General features: G+C 45.9%; 1 protein-coding gene across 1 annotated transcript; it reads left to right on the top strand.

Moving 5' to 3' along the window:
- Positions 1-369: 369 nt before the first annotated feature.
- On the top strand, positions 370-1,194 carry LOC144273824 (olfactory receptor 10A2-like). The gene has a single exon (XM_077832527.1). The coding sequence runs from the start codon at positions 370-372 to the stop codon at positions 1,192-1,194; it is 825 nt and encodes a 274-aa protein (XP_077688653.1).
- Positions 1,195-16,352: the final 15,158 nt, after the last annotated feature.

The raw sequence follows: 16,352 nt of genomic DNA, 5'->3' as shown, positions 1-16,352 counted from the left end.
GTACTTCTGTACCGGATGAATACCTAGCCTGATATTTGGTGTCATAAACTCAGCGTCCATCTAGAACGACAGAGTCTTTAAGCTGCTGTTCTTGGAGATCAAGTTTACAGCTTGGGTTGCATTCCTCTAGTGACCAGCAGAAGACATTAAAAAAAAGAAAGATGGCATTAATTGCTACTGGTGTATTAATCTTCAAATATATTTTATGTTCTCTTTCAGGGGATGTGGGATTTTCTTTAACTACTACCTATGGCCGGTCCAGTCTGGAGCAATAAAACGGCTACAGAATTCATTCTACTGGGATTTGGGGATCTCCATGAGCTGCAAATTCTTCTCTTTCTTCCTTTTTCAGTGATCTACATTTTGAGCATGGTAGGGAACATCCTCATCATCACACTTATTGTAACTGATCAGCACTTGCACACTCCCATGTATTTCTTCCTGGGGAACTTGTCCTGCTTGGAGACGTGCTACACCTCCACCATCCTGCCCAGGCTGCTGGCCAGTCTCCTGACGGGGGACAGAACCATTTCTGTCCAGCGCTGCCTCACACAATATTATTTGTTTGGTTTATTTGGAGCCACAGAATGTTATCTCTTAGCTGCAATGTCTTATGATCGGTATTTAGCAATATGCAAACCACTGTACTATGGAGCCCGTATGAATGGCAGATTCTGTGTCCTGCTAGCAGCTGGGTCTTGGATAAATGGGTTTTTGCCTGTTACCATAACAACTTCTTTGATGTCACAACTGCCTTTCTGTGGCCCTGGTAAGATTGATCACTTCTTTTGTGACTTAACTCCAGTGATAGACCTCTCCTGCAGTGACACCCGTCTGCTAAAACTTTTGGGTGTTGTCCTAGCGGGTGTATGTTCACTGCCCCCATCTCTACTAACTGTAACATCTTACATTTGTATCATCACCTCCATCCTGAGAATCCCTTCCACCACCGGGCGGCAAAAGGCCTTTTCCACCTGCTCCTCTCACCTCATTGTGATTACAACTTTCTATGGGACCCTGATCATTGTTTATCTCCTCCCCAAAACTAAGACACTGCAAGACCTGAACAAAGTGTTCTCCATCTTCTACACCATCCTGACGCCCCTGTTCAATCCATTCATCTACAGCCTGAGGAACAAGGAGGTAAAAAAGGCCCTAAGAAAAGCAGTCAGTAAATTCCTTTCAGGAGTCTGATTTACCTGACATACCCTCTAATTTAACCTCACTTAAAAACTTCTTGCTTGTAAAAATCAGACATAAAAATACAAAAGTGTCACAGCACTCTCTAATTTAAAAAAAAATTGCTGACTTTCTGATTTTTACCATACAATTATAAAATAAATCAATTGGAATATAAATCTTGTACTTCCATTTCAGTGTAAAGTGCACAGAACGGTATAAACAAGGCATTGGCTGTATGAAATATTAGTTTGTACTGACTTTGCTAATGATTTTTTATGTAACCTGTCGTAAAACATGGCAAATCTCTAGATGAGTTGATGTCCCTCCTGGAAGACCTGGAACCACTGGGTTAGTGTACTCACCAGGGATGTGGAAGGCCCAGGGTCATTCCACACTCTGCCTGATGCGGATAATGGATTTGAACTTGGACTCCCATCTCTCAGCTGAGTGGTTAGGGTGCTGCTTAGGGGGCTTGGGGTGGGGGCAAGGGGCAGGATGTGTCCCCATCTCTCCTGTCAAACTCTTCCACTTTGTTAAAATAATTAAATAATCATTGGACCAGGGACTTACATGTGGTTTTCCCACCTCCCAGGTGAAAGCGCTAACTACCAGGTTATGAATCCACACACTCTCTCTTTGGCCCAATGACCATTCAAATGGTCTCTCGTCACAGAGCACAGAGATCTGAAACCGGCCAGAGAAACACCTGGAGATTTCTTCCTCTGGAGGGGGAGTCCCCAGCCAGGGCAATGTTGATGGGTTGTCTGACAAGGACAACAACCAAGTGCTATCACCAGTCCTGAGCAGTGTAGCTAGGTCAACCTAACTCTTAGGTGCAGACCTGAGGCCCATGGTCCATGCAGAAAAGATCTCCCTATTTGAACTGAGACAAGAGAAGTTGGTGGGGCAGGTAACAGCAGGCCACGGAGACAGATGGAGCATGGAAGGAATGAACAGATTAAGGTAGTGCCTGACTGGTACCATAGGAAGTCCAGTGCCTTTCTCTCTTTCTCTCTCTTTCTGAACTATGTTAGTATCTCAAGGGCATTCCTGACAGAGTTACTGACTGAGGGATCGGGGCGGGGGGGGAATAAATGCGTTTGGAAGAGGGATCTGAAGGAGGGGAGAGAGTTTGCCTGGGCTCCAGGACAAGGGATGGCCAGTTAGGTGGAGGCTGCTGCTTGGCAAAAGTCACTAGTCGGGGAAGGAAACAAAGCTGATGTAGCAGCAGCGGAAAGTGCTGTCCAAAGAGGAGAGAGATGAGCAGCCAGGTAGACGTCAGGCAGTAAAAGGAGGGGGCAATGGAGTGCTGCTGACATGTAACCTGGGGCTCCCGCAGAGCCGCTCCTCATTAGCTTCTGGAGCTGGTAGCGAATTCAGAGGAGACAGATGAGAAATCCTCCTCTTTGTTAACCACTTTGGTACTTGCATGGCTCTAACCTGGGATTTTCATAGGAGGGGACTGAAAATCCCCGACTGAGAGGTGAAAGGGGAAACAGAGACCCAACATCAGATAGCAGAGCTGGGAACAGAACGCAGCTCTCCATATACCCAAGCCAGTGTTTGTTTGCAAGGACCACGCAGCCACACATTTGAAATGCATCTTCTAGCCCATTAGTAGGTAGTGCCCTAGATGACCGCACGTCTGTTAAGAACAAATCCTTGGGAATAGTGCTGTCTCGTTGCTGAAATGGAAGCAGAATGCTGTTAGTTCGTGGCATATCACCGTGTTTAACTTGGGCCATTTGAAAGGGGGTGGGTGGGTGTGTTGGCAAAAGCAGTACCCCCAGCGGGGATGCCGAAGAGTTCCTTGGTTATAGTGGGTTATACTGGGAAGGGAGAGAGCTGAACTCAAACTCTTCTTCAGTAGCTGTCACTGAAACGAGGAGACAACTAAAAGGGAAGAGTGGGTGACACGAGGTTGCAGGTTGTCATGTCCTATTGCCTGAATGAGAAGATGCTGGAGATGAGAGGTTTAAAAATCTGTGGAGAAAGCAAGTACCAACAGAAGAGCCCCTCCCATAAACAGAGGGAAATCAACCTCTAGCTTAGGAGTTTCTAAAACAAAATCTAGAGGGATATTATTTAAATTAAGAATGGAGAGAAAGCTGCCAGGGAGAGAAGTCAATCAAAGCTGTGCATTAAGAAGGATGAAGATACCTGATAAGTGGCTGGACTGCGAACAGGATTTGTAGTCGACTCTCTCATGAAAACAAGATATTCTGCTATGTGAGTGGAGGAACGTAGCAAACAGAGCAAGTTGCTTGGGAACTGTCCATCACAACGCTTTTTCAACAGGAAATGCAGTTTGGCTGAATCAACATTTTCCACAGGAAGTTCAACCAAACAGTTTCAGGGTTTTTTTCCTTAGGGAGAATTGGAAAGAAATATTTTATTCTGGATCAGGAGGATTTGAAATGAAAATGACAGCTTGTCCAACCCAGACACAGCATTTTATTGCAGGGCTGTTGGCCGTCAACGGGCATCCAACTGAGCTGCCGCAACAATTCATAGGAGCTGTAGTGCAGGTGCCTTTCTCCTTCGTTCTCCTCTGGGGGCTGGGCTCCGGGGCTGGGCTCCCGGGAGTCTCCCATGATTCAGTGAGGACGCCCCTCTGCTGGCACATTCAAACATACACACATTCCAAGGCCAGAAGGGACCACTGTGGTCATCTAGTCTGGCCTCCTGCATAACGCAGGCCATAAAACTTCCCCCAAGTAATTCCTATTTGAATTAGAGCAGGTCTTTTAACAAAAATCCCAATCTTGATTTTAAAATGTCAGTGATGGAGTATCCACCATGACCCTTGATAACTTCTTCCAATGGTGGTTTACCCTCATTGTTAAAAATGTACACCTTATTTCCAGTCTAAATTTGTTCAGCTTAACTTTTCAGGCATTGGATCTTGTTAGCCGTTTGTCTGCTTGATTGAAAAGCCCATTCTGACGGGTTCCCCCCAGGGTGCCACCTAGAACTGGAGTACCACTGAGCCCTCCTGACTCACCAGCCTGGGCTCCCTTTACACTGTATTGCTGTGACAGGCCCTCAGTCCCCCTCCAGCACACATACAGATAGATAGACACACACCCAAGTGCAGCTACACACAGATGCTGAAATCAGCTCTGCATGGGAAGGCTCAGCTAAGGCACCTCCCAACTCCTAAGGCATGCACTCCCCTCTGGAGTGTAAACCCATCATCATACCATCTTGCACCGCACAGAGAACTGTACAGCATAAGCTCATGAAATTCACCCCTTCCCTCAATGTGGAGGAAGATATGCAATAGCTTTCTGCCGCCCAGTTATGATTTCCACACACTGGTTTTAGACAAAACAAAAACAAGTTTATTAGCTACAAAAGGATAGATTTTAAGTGATTATAAGTGATAGCAAACAAATCAAAGCACATTACCTTTGTAAATAAACAAAACCGCAAAGTGATCTTAACATACAAGATAAGAAGGATATGAAATAGCAAATTCTCAACCTGAGTGATAAACTGGCTGGTAGACTCTTAAGGCACAAGTTGCCTTGGTTTTGCAGCTTGGTTTCCCAGGTGTTTCCAGGTGTGGTGTTCTAGGGAGAGTGAGATACCATCATGATGCCATTTCTCCCCTTTTATATTTTCTTCCCATTTTCTGGAAAGCTCTTGTGCATGAGACATGGGTCAAACAGTCCCCATTCTGTAGTGCTATCTCTGCGAGGTTTCTATTGTACACAGTTCCTGGGGTAATCCTTGTTTTTGTGCATTTATTAATCCATTAACATTGTTTGGCCTTTTTATTGTTGTACCTGAAAGTCTGCTTGTGGGTGTTTTCAACCTCACAACCTGTTTCAGTAACACATACATAGCCAAACCTCATAACTTCACATATGACAATAACACATACAACCCAATGAGATATTAATGTCTAGCAGATCAAGACTTTTAGAATGATACCTCACAAGGCATACTTTGTGCAAAACATATCCTAATTACATGACGGTGGTGAATATTGGGGTACCAGGGTGTCACACCCATTCTTGGGATATGTGTAGATCTATATATATCTATAGATAGATAGATATCCATGTATCCATATATCCATGTAATGTGCTACAGGCCATCAAGGCATAGAGTGGATGGAGTGTGTTTGACACAAATATGTGTATTGCGTGTTGGCAACTGAAGCAGGAACTTAAGATTTCAAGTGGGTAAGGAGGATCTGTACAAAACAACTTTTTATGTCCCTGGGAAATATATGAAGAATCAGCAAATAAGGAACCAGCTGGACTCCTATAAAAAAATGTATAAGAATTGGAGGAAATGGCATGCCTTGGATCATGGTGGCCTGCCTAGAACAGAGTTGTGGGTGTGTCAGCATTCCTCCCCATTTTGAACTCTGGGGTACAGATGTGGGGACCTGAATGAAAGACCCCCTAAGTTTACATTCCACCAGCTTAGGTTAAAAACTTCCCCAAGGCACAAATTCCTTTCCCTGTCCTTGGACAGTATCCACTAAGTGATTTAAATAAACATTCAGGGAGGGGCCACTTGGAGCCCTATCCCCACCAAAATATCCCCCCTAACCCCTTCACCCCCTTTTCTGGGGAGGCTTGAGAATAATATACCAACCAATAGGTTAACAAAGTGAACACAGACCAAATCCCTGGTCTTTAGGACACTGAAAAGCAATCAGGTTCTTAAAAGACAAATTTTATTTTAAAAAAAGTGAAAGAATCACACCTGCAAAATCAGGATGGAAGATAACTTTACAGGGTAAATAAAAAGATTTAAAACACAGAGAATTCCCCTCTGACTCTGCTTCCCAGTTACAAAACAGGAATAAAATTACCTCTTAGCATAGGGAAAATTCACAAGCTAAAACTAAAGATAATCTAACACATTTCCTTGCTATTACTTCCAATTGCTGTAATTTTAGATGGATTATTTCAGGTTCTTTTTAGGAGCTGCTTTACCTGCTTGGTCTCTCTGTGTGTCCTGAGAGGGAACCAAGCAAAGAGAGCACAAACAAAACCTCCCTGCCCCCCTGATTTGAAAGTATCTTCTTTTCTCATTGGTCCTTCTGGTCAGGTGCCAACTAGGTTAAATGAACTGATTAACCCCTTACAGGTAAGGGGATTCTGTACCTCTGGCCATGAGGGATTTTAGGTTACTGCATACATAAGGGTTGTTACCCTTCCCTTTATATTTATGACAGGGTGAAAGGCCCAAACACCAGAGACAAACAACTAATGATGTCACAAAGTGGATAATAAATGGAGGTTTCACACATTTGAAATTTGGAGTCTTTCAACATCCCCAGAGCCCTGTTTGGATATTGATGTGGTCTTTCCGCCGGCTCCCCGCATCTGATCTGATCTCATCTGATCTGAACGAACCTCAACTAGCCATCAGGAATTCATTCTGATCTGTGGATTCTGGTGTTGTATGTTTGGGCTGTATGACTGTGGTGTGAATGAGGTTTATTTTGTAAGCAATAAAGAGTACTTTGAGTGTTATATACCAATACTGTGTCCAGTACCTGACTGTTCCCCCATATCACATGGAGGCCCCTGCTGCGGGTCTAATACCATTATTAAATATTTGTTCCCCGTGTAGGTTCTTATAGACTGTGATCAAATCACCCATTAACCATCTCTTTGTTAAGCTAAATAGATTGAGCTTTTTGAGTCTATCACTAAGGCAGGTTTTCTAATCCTTTGGTCATTCTTCTGTCTCTCCTCTGACCCCTTCCCAATTTATCAACATCCTTCATGAACTGTGGACACCAAAACTGGACACAAGTTTCCAGCGATGGACACACCAGTTCCAAATACAGAGGTCAAATAAACTCTCTACGCCTAGTCGAGATTCCCCTGTTTCTGCCTCCACTGCAGTCAATCAGATGAGATGTAATCAAGCCAGGGGGTCCAGCTCAGAAAGGAAAATGAGAGCATGAGGCACCCACACTACAATGCCCATGAACCACTGAAACAGCCAAGGAGGAGAGGGTTTCATGTCTAACTGAGTTTCAATTTGGTTCAAAAAAACCACCCAAAATGGATCAGTCTAAGAATGTTCATTATTGGCGGGAGACAGGTGGAGACATGCCTGTGGATGAGAGCCTAGATCTTCCATCTCCCACTCCTTTGCCTGAACACAGAGACCATCCGTCATTCCCATGCACAGAGTTTCACATAATGAAATAGCTTTCATTTACCCCCTTGCAGGAGAGCTCCTCTTCAAGCAGAGAAACGGACAATGGCACAATCATGGCCAAATTCGTCCTTATGGGACTTTCCAATCACCCAGCCATTTGCGTCTCTCTTTTTAGTGCCTTTCTGTTGATGTACCTCATAACCCTCACTGGCAATGGCCTCGAATCCTAGCCATAGGGACCATGGCTAAGCTGCACAACCTGCTGGACTTCATCCTCAGTAACTTCTCCTGGTAAGACATCTGCTGCCCCATTGCTACAACACCCAAGATGCTGGAAAACCTCTTGTCAGAGAGCAACATAATTTCCTTCACTGGCTGCATGTTGCAGGTCATCTTCCTGGTGGCTGTAGCAGGGAGGGAGGTTTTCCTCCTGGCGGTGATGGCCTATGGCTGGTAAGTGGCCATGTGTAACCCTTTGTAGTACATGGTCATTAGGAGCAAGAGACTCTGCGTTCTGATGACTGCCAGGAACGTGGGTCACCAGATTCCTCAACTCCCTCCTGCACACAGTGTCTACCTGCACCCTGCCTATTTGCCACTCCAGCAAAGTCAACCAATATTACTGTGACATTCCCCCAGTGCTGGCTTCATCCTACACTTCCACGTACCTCAGGGAGATGGTGACCCTCATCGTAGTGGGGATATTCAGCCTGGGTGCCTTTCTGGTCACCCTGCTCTCCTACATCCAAACCCTCTGGACCATCCAGTCAGCCGAGGGCAACACAAGGCCTTCTCCACTTGCGCCTCCTCACACCTCATGGTGGTACATCAGTTCTACAGCACCACCGTCTTCAGCTACATATGTTGCTCATCCAGCCTCTCGCTGGATCAGGACAGGTTGGTAACCATGCTGGATGGAGTCTTCACCCCCATGCTGACCCGCATTACCTACAGTGTGCGGAACATGGAAGTGAAAGAGGTTTTGAGGAGAGTGATGGGTCATAAATGTCAGGGAATAGGTATATTGGGCACCCCTTTGCAGACTCTGTAGTGACCTTCACTGGGGCACTGGTCAGCCTTGGAATGAGATTTTCAGAGCCACCAAAGGAATTTGGATGTGCAGTTCCAATCAAATGCGATGGAAATTGTGCCTCCAAATCCCTTGGGTAACTCTGAAAATCTCACCTTGGGGGTCCCAATTGCACTGATGTCACAGGGCTAGATTCTGGACTTCTCACTCAGGGCCTGATTCTGCGACTCCTATGGGGCCTGATTCCCCACTGTGCTACTCCAGGTTTATGTCTATATGACTCCACTGAATGCGGATGGAGTTACACAGCACAAAGTGGAACAAAGCAGTGGTAATTCAGGCCCCTTAGATAATGACTTACAGCTGTGATTTTCAAAGTGGCCTGGAGGAATTAAGTGATCTACCCCACACATTTTTAATGGGATTTGGATTCCTGACTCCCTTTGGCCCATTTGAAAATCCAAGCCTCACTAAACAAATGGTCCCGTAGATTCCAATCGCAATTTGGAGAGCAAGGACCTCGTCCTGCATTTTAACTTCAATGGGGTACCAAGCATAGGGCAGGATTCCACCCTAGCAGAACAGCTGCCACACTCCCCAGTCTGAAGAAGGGGGGTAGAAAATGGCTTGTCACTTTGAGCTGAGTCCTTATTCCAGCAGAGCATTGACTTTCACGAGCGTTGATTAAGTCAAACATCTTGTGATTAGTTCTCATTAGTTTTGAACTTTGATTAGTAAATTCACAGTAAATCAAAGTAGGGTTTTTTGAAAATTAACAGTATGTAAAAAGTCATGGCAACAATAGATCAGTCGTTCTAATTTCCTACATATGGGTCAGGGAGGTACTTGCAGTTTAAATGGTGCCTTGGGTGAAGCGCTGTTAACTGGTTGAAGGTTAACTGGTTTGGTCAATAATGTCTATTGGGCTTTTGGAATTCATGCGATAAGATATGAGAACCTTATTCCCTACAGTAGAGCTGGCCCAAAAATGTCCAACCAAAAAATGTGCATTGCAAAATTAGGGTTTAATCAATTTTTTCTTTTACTTTTTTATTTACAGAAATATTTCATTGAAATTGTTCCTCTTCCAGACTTTCAATGCCATTTTTTCTTCTGGAAAAAAAACCTGAACATTTGTTGGTATTTCTGAAATTATTTGTTTCAAAATTGTGGGATTTTCTGCACTTCCTGTCTGTTTTCCAACTTGCAAAAGTTACTTCAGTTGTGCATGTAAGTAGCATTTTCACTTTTCCCAGCTGGAAAATGTTGGGAAATGGTAAAGTGTGAGAGAGAGGGTGCCACAAAATCTTTCCCACATTTTCAACATTTCTCACCCTGGAGTTTCCTGGTGGAATTTGTCAAATGGGAATTTTTCCTGTAAAAACTGTCATGGGAAAAAATCCTAACTTTCCAATTAACTGTAATAATCAGAGGTGAAGAGTCTGGTGTACATTGTCCTGTGACATCAGTAGAATGCCACTGATTTACACCAGTTGAAAGTTTGGCCCACCATGCTTCATATCTGCTTCTTAACAAGATGTTTTTGCAGTGCCAGCTGTCGTGTATTTAGGCTTGGAAGGAGTCCATTTTTCTTGGGAAATGTCGATAGATGTCGATTTCCCCGTACGCGCACAGCTATTTCCATCAACCATCACGGAAACGTGCAGAGAGGCAAAGAAAGAAAAACGCTGCTTGAGGATGTGTTGGAGTTTGATTTAAGGTTATGGTCTCTGTGGAGTTTGACATGGGAGTTCACAATTGGTGTTTTAATGGTTATCAAACGTTACTGGTTTGAATCTCCGCGCCGGCTGTCATTAAACAATTATTGTCTGACCCTCCCATGATTTTGCATGACTGTGAAAATCAAAAACTCAAAATAATGCTGGAAACTAAACACCAGTATTATCCCTCTGACAGAGTGCGAGGCAAGAAAGGCTGAGTCCGGGCTCTGGGTCAAGCCCTGCAGAATGGAGCTGACAAAGCAGAGCTGTGCCTAATTCGTAGGTGAGGCCGGGCAGGAAGGCTAATTGAGCCACTAGGCAGAGCCCACAAATAGGCACAGGAAGGAGGTAGAAAGGGGGGAAGCAGGTAGTAAGGGGAAAGAGAGATTGCTTTCCCCGGCATCGGTGCTGACGCCGTGGGTGCTCCGAGGCTGGAGCACCACAGGGAAAAAATGGTGAGTGCTGAACACCCACCGGCAGCGCCCCCATAAGACCCCCTCTTTCCCCCAGCACCTCCTGCCCACCAGCGGGCTCAGACGATCAACACCTCCCCTTCCCTCCCCGTGCCTCCTGCCTCCCGCGATCAGCTGTTTCGCGACACGCAGGAAGCTCTGGGCGTGGGAGGAGCGAGGATGCAGCACAGTCAAGGAAGAGGGCAGAATGGGCCAGGAAGAGGTGGGGATGTAAATAAACTGCACAAAGTATTGGTCCAGCACAGGGGTCTCTGCGTAGTTTGTAGACTGAGACAGAACCAGGAACAAGGAGGCCCTGTTGCCCCAACAAATTATTTTTTTAATTAATTCTTCCCAGCCTAGCTGTAATTAGGTTTGAGCTTCCCTTTCTCTTTACAGAGGTATCAGTCTAAGTGCTTCTAAATTTGCCCTGCCTCATGGGGCAGCTAGGTAACATTAGAGCTCCAAATCTGAACCAGAGATTCCTGAGATACAAACCTCCCCTTTCCCCCAAAGCAACAACATTTGCAAAACCAATAAACTCCTTAGAAGAACAGCTGGGCCTCAAACTATGGCTCGGCTCTGCCCCAAACTTCTCAGTCGCTCAGGATTTATCTCAGCGAGTGCACAGCACCCGCTTTCCCTTTGGGTGAAGCCTGTGTGACACAGAGACCTCAGGGTATAAACTGGCAGAGAGGTCCATAGATTTTTACAGGAATCTTTTAGGTCAGTTATATACAGTAGCTCACTGGTCATCATAATTACTGCAAGATGTTTGCACAGGCGATAGTTTGAGAGACGTAAACTCTTTGGTTCCAAAACCGTTAAAGTCACCCGAGTCGAGCATATCAAACACTGACCATCTGGGGAGATGGGTGTCTGTTTGCTGTCTGGGCCAGGTGCGGGCCTGAGGCTTTACGAAGACAAAGGAACCCCAAGAGAAGTCCCTGAGGTGGAGACCTTTTAAGAAAGAGGGGTCAGGCAGCAAGTGAGCGGATTCATCGCCGAATTTGGTCCGCTGGTTGCATGGTTCCTCCCCCAGCTCGGGCCGGGCCCTGACGGGGAGTGCAATGTCAACGCCGATCCATACCCCCCACGAGCTGAGGTGAAACTGGTGAGAGGGGTGCACGGCTTCTTTGGAAGCCGCGGATCTTTGAATACTGTGAGGGCCAGTGGAACAGGGGCTGGATGCTCCGGAGGGCTCAAGGATCAGAGCAAGCCTATCGCTAGTCTGTAGATTGACAGTGGGCCTGCCTAGGCCTAGGGGGAGTGCTGGTATTGCCCATGGTCGGCAGATTCTCGTCAGGCACAAGACTGCCTCACGCTCAAGACAAGTGGTAACAGGGTACCACACAGCCCTGGGTACCCGCAGGAAGCGTCACAGCTCTTGAGGGTTACGTTAGGGACTCCAGGTCAGCGCATCAGGAAAGCAGGTCAAAGAGAGTGAACGTTTGTGGGTCTGCTGTCCCAAGAATTCAAAGGTCACGCGCGATGGTTGCTGAACCGAAGTTACACCCGTGCACTGTGAGTCTGAGCCCTGTCCTTGGCAGTTCTCGGAGCATGGGCCCTGGGCACTGTCCCCGCATTCTGAAGGGTTCCTGTGAGGCGTTTTGCCCTGAAACCAAAATTTCTGGTTTGACAGCATCATTTCAAAGGGCTCTAAAATCGATGTGCAGCCCCTGGTTTTATTTTAGCAGCATTGTCAAGTACATTAGCCTTGATCAAACAGAGGGAAATGGAAAGACTCTACTAACCAGTGAGTATTTCTGCCATGCTGAGCAATGGAACCGAGTGCAATCTAAGACAAACAAGTTGAAGGGTCATTTGGTCCAGGGATTTCTGACATACCCTGCCTCTAAGGTGAGCTACTCATTGCATTTCCAGATCCTTATTTTGGATTCAGAGCTAGGAAATATTAGAGGGTGAAGAGTGAGGGTGAATGTGGGCAGGAGTGGGGCTGGGGTGGAGACAGGAGATGGGTTTGGGGCCATGGCAAGGCTGGGGGTTGAGGGAGATAATCTTGTGCCAATATTCAAAAAAGGCAAGCAGGGTGATTGGGTACTGATAGGCCGGTTGTCCTGACAACAATCCTGGGCAAAATACCAGAAAAGCTGATCCAGGGTTCAACCGATAAAGAATTAAGGGCTAGGAATATAGTTAATGTCAGTCAACATGGTCTTATGAAAACCCGATCTTGTCAAATTAACCTGACTTCATTCTTTGAGATGACGAGTTGGGTTGGCAAAGGGAACTCCGACATGATCTACTTAGACTTGTGCAAGGCATTTGATTCAGTATCATTCTCTGTACAACATCAGTAACGCCAGCTGAGAGAGGAGGTACAAGAACCAACGGTTGGAAGATGAAGCCGGACCAATTCAAATTAGAAATAAGTCCCATCTTTTTAACAGTGGGGGTGATTGACCATTGGAACAAACCAGTGGTGGATTCTCCATCTCGTGATATCTTCAGACCAAGACTGGCTGCCATTCCGGAAGATACTTGAGCCAAATGCTAGTTATTGGGTCCAAAACATGGGTAGCCAGGTGACATGCAATGGCCTGTGGTATACGGGAGTCAGACTAGAGCTCCTAATTTTCCCTATGGTCCCTTCTGGCTTTGAACTCTACGACTCGTGGATAAATGTGGATGGGAGATAGGGGAGAGGATTGAGGGTGGGGGAGAGTGTCAGGCCAGGGGAGGGGAGAAACACTGGAAGGGGGACATGGCTGTGGATGGAAGGGGGCTTGTCACCTCCACATTCCCCTATCCGGTGTGAAGCCTCCACCCCTTGCCCCTCCCCTCCCCTGCTCCCATCCAGCTGGTTGGTATGGGGGTGGGGGAGGTAAGGAGAGACATCTCTTATTCACAGCCCCATTGCTCAGGGCAATGGCCAGGAGACAGAGAGGAACACACCTCAGACAAAGGAGGGAATGGGCAGCAGCTGCCCCAGCCCCAGTTGGGATCTGGGGGGCCCTGCTTCTCTGGGGGTGTTTGATCCCCTATTCCTGTCCCCCGTGCATGTTCCAAAGAGTTCCATTGGCCCCTCCGACAGGACTCAGTGCTGCAATGAGCCATCGATCTCTCAAAGCGCAGCTTCATAGCACAGCAACAGATCTCATCACCAGCTGCTCCAGCAAATCCCTCCACAGTTCAACACAGCTACGCCTCATACCACGAACTCACTTGGAGCACAGGCAGACACAGGCTGGAATTCAAATCTGTGGGACACCCCCCAACAACACCCTATTCTCTTAGTCCTTTCTCACATCTCTCGATTATGGGTTCATAGATTTCAGAGTCAGAGGGGACCGACAGATCCTGTAGCCTGACCTCCTGTATAACGAGCCAGAGAATTTCTCCAGTCATTTTTGCATTGAGTCTAATAACTAATGTTTGACAAAAGCATATTCTGGTCTTGATCTGGAGACATCAAGAGCTAGAAAATCCTACCCCTTCCGTCGGTGGTTTAACCTTTGCACCCCCACGACATACTTAGATGTGATGGCTATTGCCTGCTCCAGGAAGCGGAGTTAAAGTCATGTTGCAGTGACATAGGTGTCCTTTAACTCTCCACTGCCTGGTTTTCGGAGGTTTAAGTTTAATGACTTTCCCCATTCTGGAAGGGCACGATTCACCTCTGGGCAACCTTAACTCTGCTTTCACAAAGTTTGGGGGCATTTAATATATGTGGTAAAGAGAGAGGAAATGAGGAAGGTTAGAAGTTCTATGTCCTCCAACTCGTTCCCTTTGAGGTTAAGAGTTTGATGTTCTTAACAATGTCCCAGTTGTCCTAGACATGGATTCAAAAATCCCATCTGCAGAAGTGTCCGTGGAGATTTCACCTTCTTGCAAGAAGGGTAAATAATGAGACACCAGAGACTGGCACTTTTAGACAAGGCACAACGTACAAAAAACACGCAGCAGAACTAGGACATCCAAACTGGAATCTGCTTGTTGAAGGAAATCAGCTGCATGGAGAGATGACATTAGAAGACGGACAGTAGAACCTTCATCCTGAAAAAGGAGCCCTATCAAACGATTCCAGCTTGAAATAGACCCTTTTTAGAGGTGAATCAACCTTCACAACTCTTTTCAGGTAAATCAGAATTGCAGATGGACAAGAGTGAGCAGTTGATAAAGTCCATCCTCTCTGCTCACTGCTGTGTTTTACCTTTCAGGAGGGGATCTGCCTCCCTGAGCTGTTGAGAAACTTAATGCTAGATAGATGCTAACAATGTTTTAGCTGTATAGGCTGAGCTTTGCATACCCTCTTTACTGTGCACCCCGCTCCCCAAGGCAGGTTTGGAAATATCAGCCTGAAGAGTATAGTTTGGAACCATAGGAACAGCTTGATCAGATGAGATCACTGATCCACGCAGTGTAGTATCCTGTCTCCTGCACAAGCTACTTAAGAGGTAGGTGCACAAAGCAGCTTTCTTCCAGCCCACCCATTTAATTAGCCATTTAATTGTCCTATATGCTAAGGCAGGGGGATATCCCTTTTCAAACCTCTGAATTTTATCTTTGGGTTGTTTTTGAGTTCTTGATAGTGTAACTCTGGCCATTCTGGTTCACCAAGTAAATGCTTGGTCCTTTGAAATCACAGTTTGATGCTCATGGCTTGCATTCTGCAGACCAGGGCAGCATGGGGTGGGATCAAACAAAACACCCCTGCAGAGAATACATTGAATGGGCTTTCCAAATATTTTAATGTTCTGGTTTTCAAACGTTTGTATTGGTGAGCCCTTTCACACAGCAAGCCTCTGAGTGCAACCCCCCTTATAAATTAAAATAACATTTTAAAAAAATTTAACAGTATTATAAATGTTGGAGGCAAAGCGGGGTTTGGGGGTGGAAGCTGACAGCTCACTATACCCCACATAATAACCTCATGACCCCCTGAGGGGTCATGACCCCCAGTTTGAGAACCCCTGTTCTAGAACATGACCAATTCATGCAGCTCCATGAAGCTGACCAATTTTCTTAAAGCCAGTACAAAAGTAAAATAAAAGATTGTTGTTATAGAATCATAGAATCATAGACTTTAAGGTCAGAAGGGACCATTATGATCGTCTAGTCTAACCTACTGCACAACGCAGGCCGCGGAATCTCACCCACCAACTCCTGTAACAAACCCCTGACTTATGTACTGAGCTTAAATAATTCCTCTCCCTCTCCGGTATTTCTCCCTCTGATATATTTAGAGATAGCAGTCATATCGCCTCTCAGCCTTCTTTTAGTTAGGCTAAACAAGCCAAGCTCATTGAGTCTCCTTTCATAGGACAGGTTTTCCATTCCTCGGATCATCCTAGTAGCCCTTCTCGGTACCTGTTCCAGTTTGAGTTCGTCCTTCTTAAACATGGGAGACCAGAACTACACACAGTATTCCAGATGAGGTCTCACCAGTACCTTGTATAACGGTAACGGTATAACGGTACAACTAACACCCCCTTAGCTCTACTGGAAACACCTCGCCTGATGCATCCCAAGACCGCATTAGCTTTTTTCACGGTCGTATCACATTGGCGGCTCATAGTCATCCTGTGATCAACCAATACTCTGAGGTCCTTCTCCTCCTCTGTTACTTCCAAGTGATGCGTCCCCAGTTTGTAACAGAAATTCTTGTTATTAATCCCTAAATGCATGACCTTGCACTTTTCACGATTAAAGTTCATCCTATTACTATTACGCCAGTTTACAAGGTCATCCAGATCTTCCTGTCTGATATCCCAGGCCCTCTCTGTATTGGCAATACCTCCCAGCTTCATGTCATCCGCAAACTTTATTAGCGCATTCCCACTTTCTGTGCCAAGGTCAGTAATA

The sequence above is a fragment of the Eretmochelys imbricata genome, chromosome 13 (genome assembly GCF_965152235.1).
Source record: "Eretmochelys imbricata isolate rEreImb1 chromosome 13, rEreImb1.hap1, whole genome shotgun sequence".
NCBI lineage: Eukaryota > Metazoa > Chordata > Testudines > Cheloniidae > Eretmochelys > Eretmochelys imbricata.
Note: the sequence above shows the minus strand (reverse complement) of the source record. Positions and strands in the feature narration are given on the sequence as shown.